This window comes from Belonocnema kinseyi, chromosome 9, assembly GCF_010883055.1.
Source record: "Belonocnema kinseyi isolate 2016_QV_RU_SX_M_011 chromosome 9, B_treatae_v1, whole genome shotgun sequence".
Classification (NCBI taxonomy): Eukaryota; Metazoa; Arthropoda; class Insecta; order Hymenoptera; family Cynipidae; genus Belonocnema; species Belonocnema kinseyi.
Genome location: NC_046665.1, coordinates 11,536,387 through 11,554,889, shown reverse-complemented (window position 1 = coordinate 11,554,889; position 18,503 = coordinate 11,536,387). Strand labels below are relative to the sequence as shown.

General features: G+C 35.4%; 1 protein-coding gene across 17 annotated transcripts in view; it reads right to left on the bottom strand.

Moving 5' to 3' along the window:
* LOC117180904 (angiogenic factor with G patch and FHA domains 1) overlaps positions 1-18,503 on the bottom strand; it is a 600,913-nt gene that overhangs the window by 263,852 nt on the left and 318,558 nt on the right. For all 17 annotated transcript variants that reach the window (XR_004468075.1, XR_004468074.1, XR_004468073.1 and 14 more), the window contains one exon: positions 11,031-11,181. Coding sequence is in view for 11 of the 17 variants with exons in the window: in XM_033373513.1 (XP_033229404.1) it covers positions 11,031-11,181 (151 nt within the window). In the remaining 6 variants the exon portion in view is untranslated. The remainder of the gene's footprint in view (positions 1-11,030; positions 11,182-18,503) is intronic.

The following is an 18,503-nucleotide window of genomic DNA, read 5'->3' as shown; positions in this document are numbered from 1 at the left end:
ATTTGAGATATCTTAGGATATTTTAATAGATACTAAGGCATTTTCAATTGATTTCAATAATTTAGTATGAGATTTTAAAGGATTTGAATTATTTTAGAGTATTTTTAAAATTGCAAAGAAATTTCAAGAGCTTTGAAAAATTTTTAAAAACTTTAAAGAATCTTAACTTTTCCAGGATATTTTAAAACATTCCAAGGAGTTTTTAATTACTTTCAATAATTTCGAGCGATTTCAAAGAATTTTAACAATTTTTCTCACATTTTCTTGGTAGTATTTCTTGGTATTTCTTTGTAGAAAATTAATCTTTTTGGCGAAAATTTAACCATGGTTAAACATTAATTTTTTGTATAGAAAATTAGTCCTGGTGCAAAATAAATTTCTTTTGAGAAAAACTGATGTAATTTATGAAACATGGCTTTTTTTAGTATCCCATTCAGCTTTTTGGATGAAAATGTAAGTTTTTGTTTAAAACATTACCTATTTTGTTGAAAACAATTTTTTTTTAATCTATATGTTTTATGCAAAAATCAGTTTTTTGAAGAAAAAATTTTGAAAAAATAGACCTCAAAATCCACGCATGAATGAAATTAAGAATCCTGCGAAACATTAAAATCGCCAATTTCTTCCATTTCATTCAAATCGGGATCGAGATATAAATAGAAGACCACCGAAGTTTTCTGAAGCTTTCAGATCGGCAATCATCGAGCAGCAAAAAACCTGAGAAAACCGAAGTTCGAGTCGTGCATTTTCGCCTTACACACGAACTTACAGTGGTAATCATGCGACTTATGTTTTGTGGCTCCCAAATGGTAGGTATGGTGGGGGTAAATTTGTGCCACGATCTAGCAGCTCTGCCCCGTACCGTATCAACGATTATAATATCTTTAACATACATCCAGTCGTCCTCAGTCTATCCCTAGCGTCCACCATATATAACTTTATTTTAACCCCAACTGAAAATTCTTATATAGGATCCTACATAGGATTCTATATGTTTCACCTATAGGTACCTATAGTGAAGGAGGCGCCAAAGTTCACCTCTACGACACTTTCACCAAGATAGTTGGCACGGAAGTACGTAATATTCGGACGCGCACCATTCAAATGACATGAAATAGCAACCTACTCGCCTCACTATAGCTGACCACAGCAGACTGTATGCGCGGCCTACATACAGTCTACTATGCTCAAAAAGTGGTATATACTATAAATGTATACTGAAAACATGGGGGTTTGTAATGTAAAGCGGAAGTGCCAATTGCTTGTTGATAGACAATCGGTAATGAGCAACCACAATGTCGCGTCCTTCACTATAGGGTCCTTACCTCATGGCACTAAATGGTACGCATGTCTCTAGGTGCTCCTGGAGGACTAAAAAAACTTCGGCGCACCCGTAGTGAAACCCTAATGAAACCCTAGTAGCATATGTAACGTAGAGTGACTACTCTGATTAAATAGGTGATAGGCTGCCTACTAGACAAAATTCAAAATGTTTAATAACAAGTACCTATTCATAAGATTACAAATAAAGATCATGATTTTACATGGGGCAACCCGTAGTCATATTATTAAGAGCACAATTTACGCGCCGTGGTCATAGATACCATTTCAAAAGCTGATTTGACGCAAGAAATCACTTGTACTTTGACCTATTATTTAAATTATTAAATCTAACAAGCAATTAAAAATGCCGTGTGGCCCCAGGGGGTAGTCACCCCCTCGACTATTTGATGGTTTAAATAAAGGAATTTACTTTACAACACAACGGAGTTAACGAATCATAAGCCTCCATGGTACGTCTACTAATTCAGCAATAAAATTTAAATCGTACGTTCATTCGTTTGTACCAAAGCCTCGGGATGAAATAAAAAGCCTGGTATCCATTTTCGTCCACGTCAAGAACCTCTCCTAGAAAACATCTTACTCTGTTCCTGATCCTTCATGAAAAAATCAAATTATACCAAAATTGTCGGCTGGTACGCGCGAAATCAGAACAACGAATGAGTAGATTGACTAAAAGAACAAAAAATAGTATTATTCAAGCCGAATTTCGCACGTTGAGAAACTCAGTACAAACCAAAATTCGGTATTCATATAATCAATAAAGTTACAATTATGTAAAAAACAGGATTAAAAATGAATAAATCTGGCTTTTCTTAAGACTCTTTTGACAGTTTTTACTACAAAATCCACACTCCTTGAAACCAGCACTTTATTCTTTATTCACTTTATTCGAGGTAAAATCAACTGCTCAAATTTCTGATGGTATTTAAATACAAATGATTCTCCTTGCTTTGCCAGTCATTAGCATTATTCTCTTGCGCATCTGTAATGCATCTCTCCAGGTCGGAATATTTCCTGATGTCAGGAAAAATGTGATTATTCATCCTGTTCCTAAAATACCTGACCCTACGTCTCCCGAACACTTCCGTCCTATATCCATCCTATGTGCCTTGTCTAAAAGCATTATCCATCATCAACTTACTGCACACATTGAAAAAAATAATTTAATGGAACCATAACAATCTTGTTGCCGTGCCAGACATAATACACTTACAGCTTCACTTGAAGTAACTTCAAACCTTAAACTTGCAATTGATAGAAGAGAACTAACGGTTGTTCTTTTTTACTTTTATAAGGTGTTTGATTAACCATCTGTTTCTAGGGAGGTTGAGAGTGGTATCCTTCAGGGATCCACGCTTGCACCCACTTTATTTAATATTTATATCTCTGAACTTCGTAGCGAATTTCGACATTGCAACTATCATAAATCTGCTGATGATTTTAAACTTAAAATTTCCAGGCCAATTGACAGGACCACTGTTCAAGCTCTTGAGTGGCTCTGTGTAAGCGCCATTGCTGGCAAATTGCCCGCTCGACCGTCTGGCGACTAACGTGTCGACTGTAGGCCTGCTGTATGGAAGCTCTAAATGCCAATGAATGGATTAGTTTAATTATAATTATGCAATGTAATGTAATTTATTCACACATTTTAAAAATTATACAAGAGTAGTTACATAAAAGTGAGATTGATGTTCCAACGTAATTATCTACGACTAACCATCTTATCTTACTATAAACTATAATTAAATAAACAGAAATTATAATTGTTAGAAACATATTGATTAGTTTTCTGGAAAAATTAAGAACAAAAAACCAGATGACATAAAAGATTGTTGAATATTAACAACTGCTTAAGAGTAAAAGTGACAATAATTTTGCAATCACCTAAGTCATGCAATATATGAAATATTCTTTTATGTTTGAAAATTAAAGGATCATAAATTACGTTTCTTACTAAAATATTACGATGGTTTGAGATCCTATCAAAGTATTTCTCAGTAATTTTCTTGATATAATCTCTTATATATTTGACAAGTAGGCATTCGTGCATAACATGTGCCATGGTATATTTATTAAATTGACCTATGAGTCTTCAAAATTTATTTTGAGCTACTTGTAATTTCTTGCAGTTTGTATCGCAGGTGAAACTCCACGCTGGGCAAGCATATGTGATAGCAGGTCTGACTATCATTTTGTAGATTAAGATCTTGTTATACAGAATTAACTTAGATTTTCGATTTAACTATGGATATAGGGTTAATAGATTTCCATTAGCTTTATGTGAGGTAACGTTTACATGTTTCTTAAAAGTAAGTCTTTTGTCGAGAGTACCCCCTAGAGAGATCAGAGTATCAGACCAATTAAAAAATGTATCCTGTATTTGAATTGCGTAATTTATGACCCGTCTACGCTTGGCAAATATGATAGCTTGTGTTTTGTTAACATTTATTTTAATTTTCTATTTATTAAAATACCTAATTAATTAATTCGCAGCATTTTGCAACCTATTAATTATAGTATCTATTCTATAAGCAGACTTGAATAAGCTTTTGTCGCCCGCGAATAGTCCTATGTATACATTTTTGGTAGCAGGTACATCATTTAGTTGTATGATAAATAATTGTGGTCCAAGAACATAGCCTTGAGATACTCCAGCATTTACATTTCTACATAGAGATTTAACATCCTTTATTTCTACGAACATTTCCCTATTTCTAATGTATGAGCTTATGATAACTGTAAGGTAAGGAGGAAACCTATATTGTATGGGTTTATAAATCAATCCCTTAATCTAAACTGTATCAAAAGCTTTTTCTACGTCGAAAAACAGTGACCCAGTATGCATTTTGTTCTTAAATTTATCAGTTATATGATTGTTCAGCCTCATTAACTGATCCACTGTGCTATGACCTACTCTAAAGCGAAACTGTTCACTTATTATTAAATTCTTGTCATTTAAGAATTTATCAATTCTTATTTTAACTAATCTCTCCACTACTTTACTTAGTTGGGAGAGTAAACTTATCGGCCTATAGCTAGACACAAGTGTTGTATTCTTATTTGATTTACATATAGCTATCACGTTCGCTTTCTTCCAGAATCTAGGAAAGTGACCTAATTGAAACATTCCATTTACAATATTAATTAGCATAACTAGAGCTTTGCGTGTGAAGTTTTTTAAAATAATAGAAGTTATTCCATCATGACCTGGTGACTTTTTAATTTTAATCGTTTTAAGTACTTTACAAATTTCAGTGGGAGATACATACTTTTTATTGTGGTCTAGTGAGCCAAGATTTTCATTTAACGCGCTGATACAAGAAAAATAATTTACCAGCGCTATAGCTTTCTCTTCGTCTTTGAAGCAAATTTGATTCCCTGTAACAAGTGGTAGCATATCTACAATCTTTTTAGTGAAGGCTTTAGTTAACATCTAAAAAGAGCCATCGGAAGGTTTGGATTTCAAAAGAGTATCATTCCACTGAAGTACATTCCAGTTTAGTATTAGTAAATTGACAAACTTTTGCATGAGCATTCTCCTCAGTTTATTTTTAATTTTTAAAGAATATTGTCAGGAAAAAGTGGATTATAAGGTTGTACTTTTTTGATAGGTATGTTCAATCTAGCTGCTTCGCTGACAATTTAAGTAATCTCATTTACTTTATCTTCTATATGCTGTCTAAATTTAATATAAAAATTGAAGTTTATGTTTTGATCTATTTGTTATGTAAATCCATTCCAATTAGCATTTCTGTAATCATATATTTTTTTAACAGGTACTAAAGTTGTTTTGGTATTAATAGTAATCAAAACAGGGTAATGATTTGAATTAAGAATTTGCAAAATTGTGGGTCTAATACAATTTTTTATGTTTTTTAATAAAAATAAATCGAGTACACTGGGTCTACCAATTTTGGGAAAGTGAGTAGGAAGTTTTGATACAGCAATTGTAACACCTTGATCAATACATGCAATGATTAGCTCTTTAACACTTGTATTATTTGTAAAACAATTTCAATTGACATTTCTTGCATTTAGTTCACCCAAGACGAAAATTTTGGAATTTAAATGAAATATTTTTATTAGGTCTCTTTTACAAATTGTGTTTTTAGGAGGAACGTATACTTAAATACAAACAGTTTCACTGTTACCACATTCAATTTCAATGCCGACAGCTTCTATATTAACAAGTTTGGGAATTTTAATTAAATTGTCTGTAATTCTATTGTTAGAAGAGTTACACCTCCCCCGGCACCATTTCTATCTACTCTATAAATTGAGTAGTTAGGTACCTTACGCTTGAACTTGTGATCAATTCCGGTTTTACTTATCCCAATTATGTCTAATCCTAGGTCCCTAATTATTTCATGAATTTTAAATTTAATAGAATTTGCGTTCCACGTTAAAAGTTTAATATTTTGATTCGGGAGTTTCATTAGTCAAGTAAGGCCGTAACTCTCTCAATAATATAACTTAGTCTAGGGACGCCATCGTTGGTATAAATTTAAAAAATCTATATATATTTTTAATTCTTTTATTTTGATTTTGATTTTGGAAGCTCAGAACATTTTTCAGTTTCTTCGAGTCTCAGAAAAGTCAAACTCGCGAATGCAAATCCTTCAAACGAAAAATCGAGAAACGCTTTCAAGCCTTGCAGACGTTGTCGATGAGAGTAGAATTTTTTTCAGATCTTCCGGAAGAGTGTTTCGCACATCTTTTTTGATAGTTTTTACAAGAACGGACCAAAAACTATTTTCAACCGTCTGTTTATAATGTTGATTTTGTCGAAACAGCTATCTTGGGATTTAGGAGGACGCGCAGGGAATTGTGGGAAGTTGAAGTTGAATCTGCCGTCAGTAGAGGGCTTTCAGTTTCTAGTACATTGATTCCGATTGTGGCAGGCACATCGTTCCTCGACCGTCGTGCGCGTAATGGTCTTCAAGAGCGTTGTCCATCGGCCCAGTAATATGCCAGGCACGTTTGTTATCTGGGTAGGAACGAACAAGTTGCGGATACTTCGAGGACATTTAGAGTCCTCCAACAGCTCAACAGAAATAAAGAATCACTTCCTACTTCAAAGCGTATCCTCCTAGTTAAAAGCCTCATCCTTCCTTTCTTTGACTACAAGTGTGTAGTTTTTAACGTTATTACTGATGAGCTGAATGCCAAACTTCAGCGAACGCTTAATGCTTGCATTCTGTCCATTTCATTGACAAAGATCAACCAAAAATTCCCATCTCCGTGAAAGGAAAAAAGTATTTAAAATCCAGCCACACCGCACGTTTAAATGCAAAGGTCTTTTATTATTCGAGGCGCTCGCCTTTGGAACAAACTACCTATAATAAATAAAAATGCACTTTTACCATATCACTTCAGAAAACTTATTTTTGGTTACTTATTAATTAGTTTTAAGTATGTGTGATTTCGTACGTTTATTTATATTATTCTTCTATTAATAGTCTCCATCTAATTATGTGTATTATAGTTTATTTCTTTATCCTTATTAAATACCTAGTTTTGATTTCAATCACCAAACAGATCGCCGTCACATTTTAATTTTATAATAAGAATTACCTATTCTATGTAGGGCTATTTAGCCCTAGGAACGTTTCAAAAACGAATACAAACAAAAAATAAAAATACACCGCCATTTTAATTAAGTGAGCAGCTGGTGGTTAATTTGAATGGTAACTAAGATGGCCGTGGAGCTGGTTTGCGCGAGTCAGTTTTGCATCAGCTCGGCATCAGTTTGCTGGATCATGATTGACAGCATATGGCGCTAACTTCCTCCTTCTCGAGAGAGAATCGGGACGCAGTACACATGGCTTGTGAGAAAAAGAGCGACGGATGCTAGTTTATTTAAGTTAAGACGCCGAAAGAGCCAAAACGATTCACTTATCTTTATCATATTTAAAGAACTCAATAAGAAATAACAGTTGGAAGCACGCGGCCATGTGCTGATTAACTCTCAACCTGGAAGTATGTTATGTTTCATGTATCGTTGTTGCGCCCTAAGAAAAACTAATACCAAGTTACCGAAGGAGTTATATTTTCAGCCAAACTAAAATTAATCATATTCGACTACTTTGCAGTCTCATACAAGCATATTTTATCAAACCAAATCCATATCAGTATTATTGTTACAAGCCTATATATCTTTGATTAAATACTCCGGCCGTTCGCAGCAGCGGCGTAGCCAGAGAGAGGGAGGGGGGAGCTGAGAGCTTAAGCAGCCTCCCCCGAAACTAAGTATTTTTATTATTCAATCGCCTTTCCCCCACTCTTTGTCTAAACATAAATCCGAAGCCCCCTCCGAACAAAAAATCTAAGCCCCCCCAACCCGAAAAAAATCCCTGCTACGCCGCTGGTTAGCAGACATCCTAACAAATGATTATTCGTCGATCTTTGATCTTTTACTAAAGTTAATTTTGAATTTATTTGAGCCGCTGAATCCAAATATGGCCTTTGAATTTGCCCTACACGTCACAGTTTTCCCCTAGATGCAAAAAGTAGGGAAAAGCCTAGAGATTTTTTAGTCACACAGGCGATACCAAAAATTTGTCAGCACGAGAGAAGTGACTTGGTTACTCTTATGGATTTTGAGCTGCTGAATCCAAATTTGGCCTCAGAATTGGTCCTACACGTCTCAGTTTTCCCATAGATGCAGAAAATAGGGGGAAACCTAGGAATATCCTGGATACTATTTTGATAATACATGTATACGGAAGAATAAACGTACAGGTGTCATATTCTTATGTGTTGGGACTCGTAAAGACCAAATTTATGCTATTTTCTCTGCAGTTTTGCGCTCTCAACCTAAATTTGATCACTAGATTTTTCGAGCTTTTACCATTTTCTCCCTAGATGCAAAAAGTAGGGAACAGCCTAGAGATTTTCTGTTCACACAGGCCATAAGAAAATTTGCCTCCAAGAAACAAGTGACTAGGCTAACCTTACGGATTTTGAGCCGCTGAATCCAAATCTAGCCTCAGAATGTCTCTTACAGGTCTCAGTTTTCCCCTAGATGCAGAAAATAGACAAAACCCTAGGGATATTCTGGACGTTATTTTGGAATAATAGTATACGCGAAAACAGACTCATGGATTGTTCCATTTTCTCTAACACATGGATTGTTCCATTTTCTCTGATACATGGATTGTTCCATTTTCTCTTTAGATGCAAAATGTAAAGAAAAGTGTAGGGAGTTTCTGGTCGCACAGGCCCACGAAAAATAAGTTGCACGGCACATGTGACTGATATCGCACGCAAAACTGTAAAGGATATTAGGTTTTTTCCCCGTGTAAATCTATATAACCTGAGAAACACCTATAATTTCCCTAGAATTACTCAAGCTAGGGAAAATAGAAGGCACACTAAAAAAATTCTGTGCACAAACTAAGTCTCTGAAAGTCGTTGCACTTAAGAATATAATATCGATATGTCTTTTTTCGCGCATACTGCTATTATCAAAATAACGTGCAAATTATCCCTAGGGTTTTCCTTATTTTCTGCATCTAGTGGGACACTGAGACGTACAAGATAAATTCGGAGACCCAATTTGGATTCAGCGGCTCAAAATCCATAAGGATAGCCTAATCACTTGTCTGGTGCAGACAAATTTTTCGTATGGCTTGTGTGACCAGAAAATCCCGAAGTTTTTCCTACTTGTTGCATCTAGGGAGCAACTGAGACGTTTAGGACCAATTTTGAATTCAGCGGCTCAAAATCCATAAAAGTAGCCTAGTCACTTGTCTCGTGCAGACAAATGTTTTGTATGGCCTGTGTGACTAGAAAATCCCCAAGGTTTGAACTACTTTTTGCATCTAGGGGAAAACTGAGACGTTTAGGACAAATTCAGAGGCCATATTCGGATTCAGCATTTTGTGGGCCTGTCTAATTAATTTACTTTATGCGGGTATATCCAAAACAACTTTTTAATTATCTTTTAACCACTTTTTTTTTATAGCCGGATTAATTATGAACGTATTCAAAAATACGATAATGATATTGACATTATGATTATTTTAATTAAACTAGCGAAACAATTTCTGTCTAATTAAAAAATTTTTTAATTACACAGGCCCAATAAAAAAAAGTTGTCTGCACGAGACAACTGACTAGGCTACCCTTATGGATTTTGAGCCGCTGAATTCATATATGGCCTCAGACTTTGTCTTACACGTCTCAGTTTTCCCCTAGATTCAAAAAGTAGAGAAAAGCCTAGGGATCTTCTTGTCACACAGGCCATACAAAAAATTTGTCTGCACGAGACAAGTGATTAGATTACCCTTATAGATTCTGAGCTGCTGAATCCAAATCTGGCCTCAGAATTGGTCCCACACGTCTCAGTTTTCCCCTAGATGCCGAAAATAGGGTAAACTGGGGCTGTTCTGGACATTAGTTTGATAATACCATTATACAGAAGAATAAACATACTAGCGGTATATTCTTATGTGTTTTGACTCTTATGGATCAAATTCAAACACAAAAATTCCCCAGTCTGCTTACCGTTTCCCCTAGCTAGGATAAATCTACGGAAATTAAAGGTTTTGCACATCTTAAACAAACTTATAAAGCAAAAAATAAGACAAATGCTATTTCCTCTGCAGTTTTGCGCTCTCAATATAAATTTGACCACTAATTTTTTCGAGCTTCCATCATTTTCTCCCTAAATGCGAAAAGTAAGGAAAAGCTTAGGGATTTTCTGGTCACAGAGAGCTACCAAAAAAAAATTCTCTGCACGGGACAAGTGACTGATTTCGCACGCAAAACTGTAAAAGATATTAGGTTTTTGTGATTTTTCGTGTGTAAATATATGTAATCTGAGAAGGTCCTTTAATTTCCCTAGAATTACCTAAGCTACGGGAAATAGAAGGCACAATACAAAATTTCTGTGTAAAAATGAAGTCACTACAAGTCATTGCACTTGAGAATATAATATCGATGTGCCTATTTTCGCGTATACTGGCATTAACAAAATAACGTGCAATGTATCCCTAGGGTTTTTCTTATTTTCTGCATGTAAGGGGAAACTGAGACACGCAAGATCAATTCTGAGGCCAGATTTGGATTCAGCGGCTCAAAATCCATAAGGGTAGAGCTTATTCGATTGTTTCGTGCAGACAAATTTTTTGTATGGCCTATGTGACCAGAAATGCCTTTTTGCATTAAAATCACCGCAAGTGCTGTAAGGTAAGCATCGCATTATAATTTTGTCGCAGCTTTAGCATTATAAAACTGTGAAATTGTTTCAATAGAGTTACTATTAATTAAAACTTTAAATGCATGATTTGCGTTGTCCTTTCAGATAAATTCAATGTTCTTTTACAACAGCTTAGATATTTTGCGCTTCGGAAGGTTTTCAATCGAAAGAGATATTTTACTTTATATTTATGAAAATGACACTTAGATAGCTTTAATCTTAATCCTACTCGTTAAATAGTCGTTACTGCAAGTAACTCATGACTTGTAAGTGTGATTTAACTGTGAAGATTTACTGTATGTTTGACATTTTATACGACATCGTGTGCCGTTTAAAACCTCATAAACTTTAATCACTGGTTTTTAATGGACTTTGCATACAGATTTTTTTCAGGTTCGTCTCTTAACTACGCATCAAGTAAAAGCTGCACTAAATACCAATCTGATTAGACTAGATGGGTTAAAATAATAACGCAAAAAAGTACCTTCTTTTTTTTCCTTATCGGTCTCGTTAACTGAGGATGTATCTGAACAAAAGTCCTGACTACTGTGGTTACTGTTGTCAGAACATTCTCCTTCTTCGGGTTCATTCAAATTATCATCTTCTCGTGTGAGCTTATTTTTATCGGCTTCACCCTATAAAATACAATTTGAGTACATAATAATATAATAGACGACATAAGATTGCGAACACAGCATATAGTCAAGATTTGCAATAGCGAATCGATGCCAAGTACAAAACAAAATCACAAATATACTAGCTCAAATCTTTATAACATTTGTTAAACTGGCATCAAAACTCTTATTATACTGCAGTGAAACTTTACAGATCATTTTGAACGGCGAAACTATAGAAATTTTTTCTTTATAAGAGCTATAGAATTTTTAGAGAAAAATTATATATTTAAAATTAAAAAAAGAATTTAGAACGTTGTTAAGTAACTAAACACTCCAGTCAGGAACAGAGGTTCTGAGTATCATTAGCTGTATGTAATTGATTGGGATGAGTAGATTTGTAATGTATTGGCTTATCACTCTTTATGGATCCACCCAGAGTGAATTAATTTTACTAGAAGGTTTATGTCACGATATTATGCATAGTTAACACGCGCTCAAGATAAAATTAGTTAAGAATGTTGTCTAAAATATTGTACTGTGCTGATTTAATGCGGATGATGTCACTTTATTATCTGATGATTTATTTTGTTCTAGGTAAAGATTCGAAGTGTAAAAAAGTTACTAGTATTTATAATTAAGAATAGGTACCTGGAGGCGTACTACAAATATGGAACTGACGTTCTGCTTTGGTTTTCAGGACTTTAAAATTTCTCAGATTTCTGGACGTTCTAGAAATCTCACTGGTTTAGCTGTAATTAGATTAACAACATCCACTCTTTCTCAAGCACTCAACGTTAGAAGTCACTATCCCCTGATCAAGTTGAACATATGCTGCCACTACCACCGGTTCACAATACAATATCAGTCGGTCCATCCTTGAAATACTTTCTGAAATATAACTCAAGCCGATGAACTGACTACGAGAGAAAGACCGGGTCTAGATTTACCAACCCTGGAGCATGGTATAGAACTTGTGAGGGTATCACCTACCAGACAAAGTTGTCATGCTATCTGAAGGATGAGGGTAGTACCAAGAGATTACAGCAAATAACAGTTTTTTGTGACTGTCGGCTAATGAGCCGATGAGAGTATATCGTACAGCTTTACATATCTTTTTGGATGATGCCTTCTTTTCGTACGTCAGGCTTCGGGTCGATACGAGTTTACGAGCTTATATTAGCAAAAAAAACGTAGGCTTCAGCATAAATATCATTTTTCCAGTCCAAAGTCCTTTCAGAGATTATTATTTAGTGTTCAGTGTAGTATTTTTAAGGATATCAAAGTTTAAATCAATATTTTTGTCACACGTCACCAAGGCTTTCCTTCCTATTGGGAGTGACTTTCTTGTATAAATTTGAAATATGAGTGTTTAGAATATCTCATTTTAGAATTGGGAATATTTTTATTTACCGTATTTAAATGAATAATTTGTTATGTTATCGAAAATTTTATAGATCATTCTGTGTTCATAAATTCTGATTAAATTCATCAGGTCCAGCTCTTGAAGCGGAAATTCTTGTCCTCATGCATCATATTAATTTTTAATAAATCACTTTTGTACTTTTCATACTAAATATAGGCCTATAAAGTAACTTGACATCAAGAAATTTCTCTACCACGAGCTAGGAACTTATTAAGGGATTTAGTTAGGAATCTTTCCGGTCATCATTTAAGAGTTTAATTTCATCGAGTAACACTATGCGTATGTTTAGCGCCAATAAAAGGTATAATTATACAAATAAATTTGTAAACCAGTTGAGAGCCACTCCCAGCACCATTCCTGGCTTTGAGTCCCACAAAGCTGGAAAAATCGTCATTTAAGAAGATAATTGACTTGCGCACAAATCAAAGCTCGTCCGCCTCTGTCTATAGGCAACCCACTTGATCGATTGCCATAAGAAAAGGAGGGGACTGGCTACATGCTCCTAAACTATAGCGGAGGGATTGATTCCAAGTGAGAAAGAAGAGGATCGACCATGTTGTCCTGACAAATCTGGGCGGGAGATTTAAATAAAAAAACAGAAAAAAGCATAACTGAATTTTAAGCCCAAAATACAAAGTTTCAATACCCCTCGCGCCAGTTTTAATTTTTAGTAGAAAATTTGGTTTTTAGCAAGCAAATTTTTTCAATGATTTATTTTCGATGTGTAAACAATTTCAACGATAAATTTAACCTACATGACTTGATTGAAATAATTTTAAAGAATATCCGAGAATTTTTCCAGTTACTCGGATGAGTAATTGTGTAATATTAAACCAGAAAAAAGCGCTTAGGGTCATATTGACCCAGAGTTGAATTTTCGTGTAAAAAAACAACTTTCTGCAAAACAGTTAGATTTTCAACAAAAAAGTTCATTTTTAACTTAATGATTACATTTTTAATTTCAAAATATCAATTTACAATAAAAAATTGAATAGTTACACCTTCAGCTAAAATAATTTATTTTTGTTCAAGCAGTGAAGGAGGAGTGAGTGTTTAGTAATGAACAGGAGAAGAGGATGAAGGAAGGGCACGAATGAAGAAATAGAGTTTGACAGAGTAGAGAAAGTATTTTAAAAGTCACAGGGAAGTGTAGCTTGGAAAATTAAGTATTGAAATACGCAGGATTAGGTGTGAAAGAAGAAATGTGGAAAGGAGAAGAGAGGCCAGAGGAATGGAAAACAGGGCTGATAGTACCGTTGATTAAAAAAGGAAAGCGGAGGGTGGAGGAATTCGTGGAATATCAAATTTACGCGGAAGTGCTTAGAAGAAGGTTTAAACGCAGATAGAAGTAAAGGGAAGTATACCACACAACAGAACCGGTTTTAGGAAAGGAATGAGGACCATAGACAACATCTAGATACTTAACTATTTAGTTAATAGGAACCTAAGGCTGAAAAAGGGAAATTAGTCGCACTGTTTATAGATTTTAAGGCAGCATTGAACTCAGTAAATGGGAGCGTGTTACGCACAGCCATAACAGAGAGAAGAGTACGCGAATGTTTAAGAGAGATGATAACAGGAATATTTGTGGAAACCTAGGATTTTGGTTCGTCGTGAGAGGAGGAAGCGAGCTGCAGGTGAGAAAAAGATTAAAATATGCGAAAAAAGTAATGGGACAAGTAATGAGTCAGTGTAAAATTATGGAGTGGAAATTTTGGGGATAGAAAGAACAGAAAAGAGTGGACAGTCTGCATGAGATATTTTTGAGATGGGCCATGGGAGTGAGTTGTCCAGGTTATATGCTTGGGGAAGAAATAGGACGAGAGAAAATGAAGGGAGAGGGTAGAGCATTGATGAGAGAGAGCAAAGTGGATTTTGTATGGAAATGGTCAGGGAGAAGAATGGGTAAGTATGAGGAATTTTCATGACACCATTTTCTAATAACAAATAACTTCACATCTCAACCAATTTTCTATATGCCACACATTTACGTGCATCAAATGTAGGCAATCCAGCCATAGAACACAAACAGAGCAATTGAATTTTTACTAAAATTGACATATTTGCGGCTGCATGTTTCGGCATCTAATACTTTGGGTCCGTTTATTTTCGTTGTAGATTTTTATTTTTTCTTGATTCTCTAATTCCACTTATTTCAGAAAGCTGTTTAAAAACAAATAAGCTATGTTCTTCCGATAAAACGTTCATTTTTTCTATATTTTCCCAAATATAGTATAGTCCGTCAACTATCTCAGCAATTAACTTTTCACACCCATTCTCGTCTCGAATCACAGCTACATTTTTTGTAAAGGTTACTTCATAACCTTTATAGGCGATCTTACCTAAATAGATTAAATCGGTCCTTAAATCTGAAACGAGTTATATATAACTCTTATTACTGTACAGAACAAAGAAACGTCTCTCTGAATACGTGTCAACGCTACTCCTTTTTAAAAACTTAAATCTTGTTTTGATCCCTTCACACACCGTGCTTGATCAAAATGTTTACTAGCGCTTTAGATTCAACAGAATTGGGATTTTCCGTGTTTAGTGCTGATTCTTCGTTCACAGTAATGAGGAAACCATATTCCTCTTCTTTACTGGCCTTCTCTGTCAAATTTACTGGCTTCACCTTGCATTCGGCAACTTTTTAACCCACCTTTCCTTAAATTATTCTGAGAGTTGTAATATATACAATATTATAATACAATTAGAATTTTCATAAACAATTTCCCGCAAAGTTTGGAATTTGTGGTTTTTCCAATTACGGTTTTCCTTTTATCATCTGAATATTTCTAAATATCTGTATATTTCTGAATTTCTACCAAGTCTGTTGCCTCTTGAGTAGAGCTTATATAGAATGTAAGCAAATCTTTGTTTTAACTCTAAATTTACTCTGGTAATTTCTCCTGCAAATTCAGGGCCAGAAGCTAAAACGTCTTGCAGTATTCCCATCATTGGATGTACCTGAACCTTGGGTCACGACATCGATTACACAGCCACACGAAACAAAAGTGTGCGGATCTGGTAACAAGACACACGTATTCCTATGGATTTTGGGGCACTGAAATCATATTCGGTATCAAAAACATGTCGACAACTGTGAAGGATCAACCCTTGCCTGATATCAACTTATTTAACATAACTTTACCCAACAGAACCTGACCTCACCTAACCTGAATTAACAGAAATTTATTGAACTACACGTAAAGCTCTGGAAGCATATTTTTCCAGTAGCAAATGTGTGCTACATCGAATGGGTCAACTCGAGCCTAACTTAGAAATAAATCCAACCTAGCCTAAACTAACCTCACGAAACACAATTAAACTGATTGTGTTGTCCCGTTGTGTTTGCAGTACCGTTTCATTCAGCTTCGGCTTAACCTACATAAAGGTTTAACCTATCCTAACCTAACAAACCCTGAACTAGCCTAACCAAACTTCACGTAACACAATTAAACTCATTGTGTCGTCCCGTTGTGTTTACGGTACCGTTTCATTCAGCTTCGGCTTAACCTACATAGAGGTTTAACCTATCCTAACCTAACAAAACCTGACCTAAACTAACATAGCCGAATGAAATTCAACCACACGTGTAGCTATGTAAGCGTATGGTTCTCAGTCTTAAATATGTGCTATATTTAATAGGTTAACTCGATCTTAACCTAAAAATGAATCTAACTTAACAGAACCTAACGAAATTTCGCTTAACGCAACACAACTTAACTTAAGTGTTCCCGTTGTAACACAATCAAATTCATTTCATTGTACTACAGGTGGTTAAAAATTTAGACGCACACTACTCATTTGAAGAAACTTAGAACTACAAGTAAAATTGACCCCATTTCAATTAACCTGACAATGTTTGTATCAATTAAAATGTAGAACTGTAACTTAAACATGCAAATGAATAAGAGTTTTATTCAAAATTTTTTTGTCTCTGCCTTTCTTAAACTTTTTTCTTCGAAGGATCGATGCAAAGGGTTACGCTTACGTTTAAGACCTACATTCGTTTCCCTTTTCAACATCCAGCAAAAATCAGCCATCATGACCTCGTCCCATCTACCCTGATATCGTTGTTCCATCACTTTTATGTCTTGATGAAAACGTTCCCCTTGATCTTCGCTGAAATCACCAACATTTTCTGGAAACTTATCCAGATGGGAATGTTGAAAGTGAAGTTTTAAATTCATCAAGCAGCCTAACTTTTTGTAGTTTCTTATCATTTTGGCAACAATATTCTCGTAGTCTGGACTTTTTTTGTTACCGAGGAAATTTGCGTTTACTGCTTTAAAACTTTCCCAATCGTCCATTTCAATTTTCGCCATGTGACTCACGAAATTAGTATCTCTTGTCAATATTCGAATCTGTGGTCCGTCAAAGACTCCTTCTTTCAATTTAGTGTCTGAAACATTAGGGAATTTAAGGGATGTATACTTATATCATTGTCCATCTTTGTCTAACGCCTTGACAAATTGCTTTATGAGCCAAGCTTTATCTGGAGGGGTGGCAGTCAAATTTTTTCTGGATCAACGAGGCTTTGGTTGATGATAGTATGAGAACCAGGTTTGAATGAATCTCTTAAAGGCCAATGTTTTTTGCTGTAATGATTGGGTCGATCTCTGCTATTCCACAGGCATATAAAACATGGCTCTCTCGTGAAACCCGATTGTTGGCTTAATATCATTGTTATGATTTTGAGTTCACCACATATTTGCCGTTTGTGATTCGTGTAATTAACTTTTTCAGGAAGCATTTTAACATTGCTATATTCTTCTTTGATGACCGTTGAGTGAGCTATAGGAATAGGAGCATGAGTATTCGTGTTATGCAGTAAAACAGCCTCAATGCTGCGTTTTGACGAATCAATGAAAACTCGCCATTCTTCGTCTCTGTACACACTTTTCTTCAAGTGGTTCATTAGTCCGTTAACATCAGTGCAATACACTAAAGACGTCTCTTCATCTTTAACGAAAAACTTTCTGAATTCTTTGTCCCTGTCACGATAGAATGAAACTTTTGCCTTTGGCTCTAGAAGATTTCTTCTTTTTAGAAATGAAGCGGCAAATTTAGCGCCGTCTTTCGGTAATCCAAGATCTCTAATAAAATCATTCAGTTCTAGTTGCGACACTAATATTGGAACCTTCAATTTCATTTTATGCACGCCACATTCGTCATCTTTTTCGTCATTTTCATCGGAATCATCAGAACTATTTTCTTTTCGATCACTGGTTTCACTACCATCTCCATGACGTTGACTTTCAACTTCCATTCTATCATCTTCTAAAGCGCTTAAATCAGTCTGGGTGCATTTTTATTGATTTCAATTGCTCTTGTGACTGTGCACACATTAATGTACGAAATGTTACTTTTATTTTTGGCGTTGAACGGCGCAATAACGGGTTTTTTCCATGCGTTTGGCGTAGAGTACTTGCGGTACTTTTCGTCGTTTGAATTTTTTAGACGAAACAACATAAGTCGGCAGGAATTGCAAATAACGCGAGGGACCCATTTTGTTTCTTGGTGCAGCAATTCACGGTTAAAACACTTTTCGCAAAGACTTTTCACTTCCTCATCGATTGATTTTCACAAACTGCTCACTTCATATTTACTGCAAATGTAACAGAATGAATCTGAGCTATTCTTGCAGGCATGCGATTGAAAAGTGCTCGCGGTTTTTTTCCTTGTAGCATGAGACTCTACACCAACCAAGTGATCCATTGATGAAGAGCTACGGTTGCATGATGACGACGTCAGAGAGCCCGCTTTCCCACCATGACCAGACGTCGATACTGGGGGTTTTACCTGCATCGTGATACACTTTTTACCTGTGTCTGCCATGACGGCATGAACGCCGTTTACCCAGGGACTCAGCCAATGTGGATCCGTTGCCCATCGTCACCACGTGGAGGTGCCC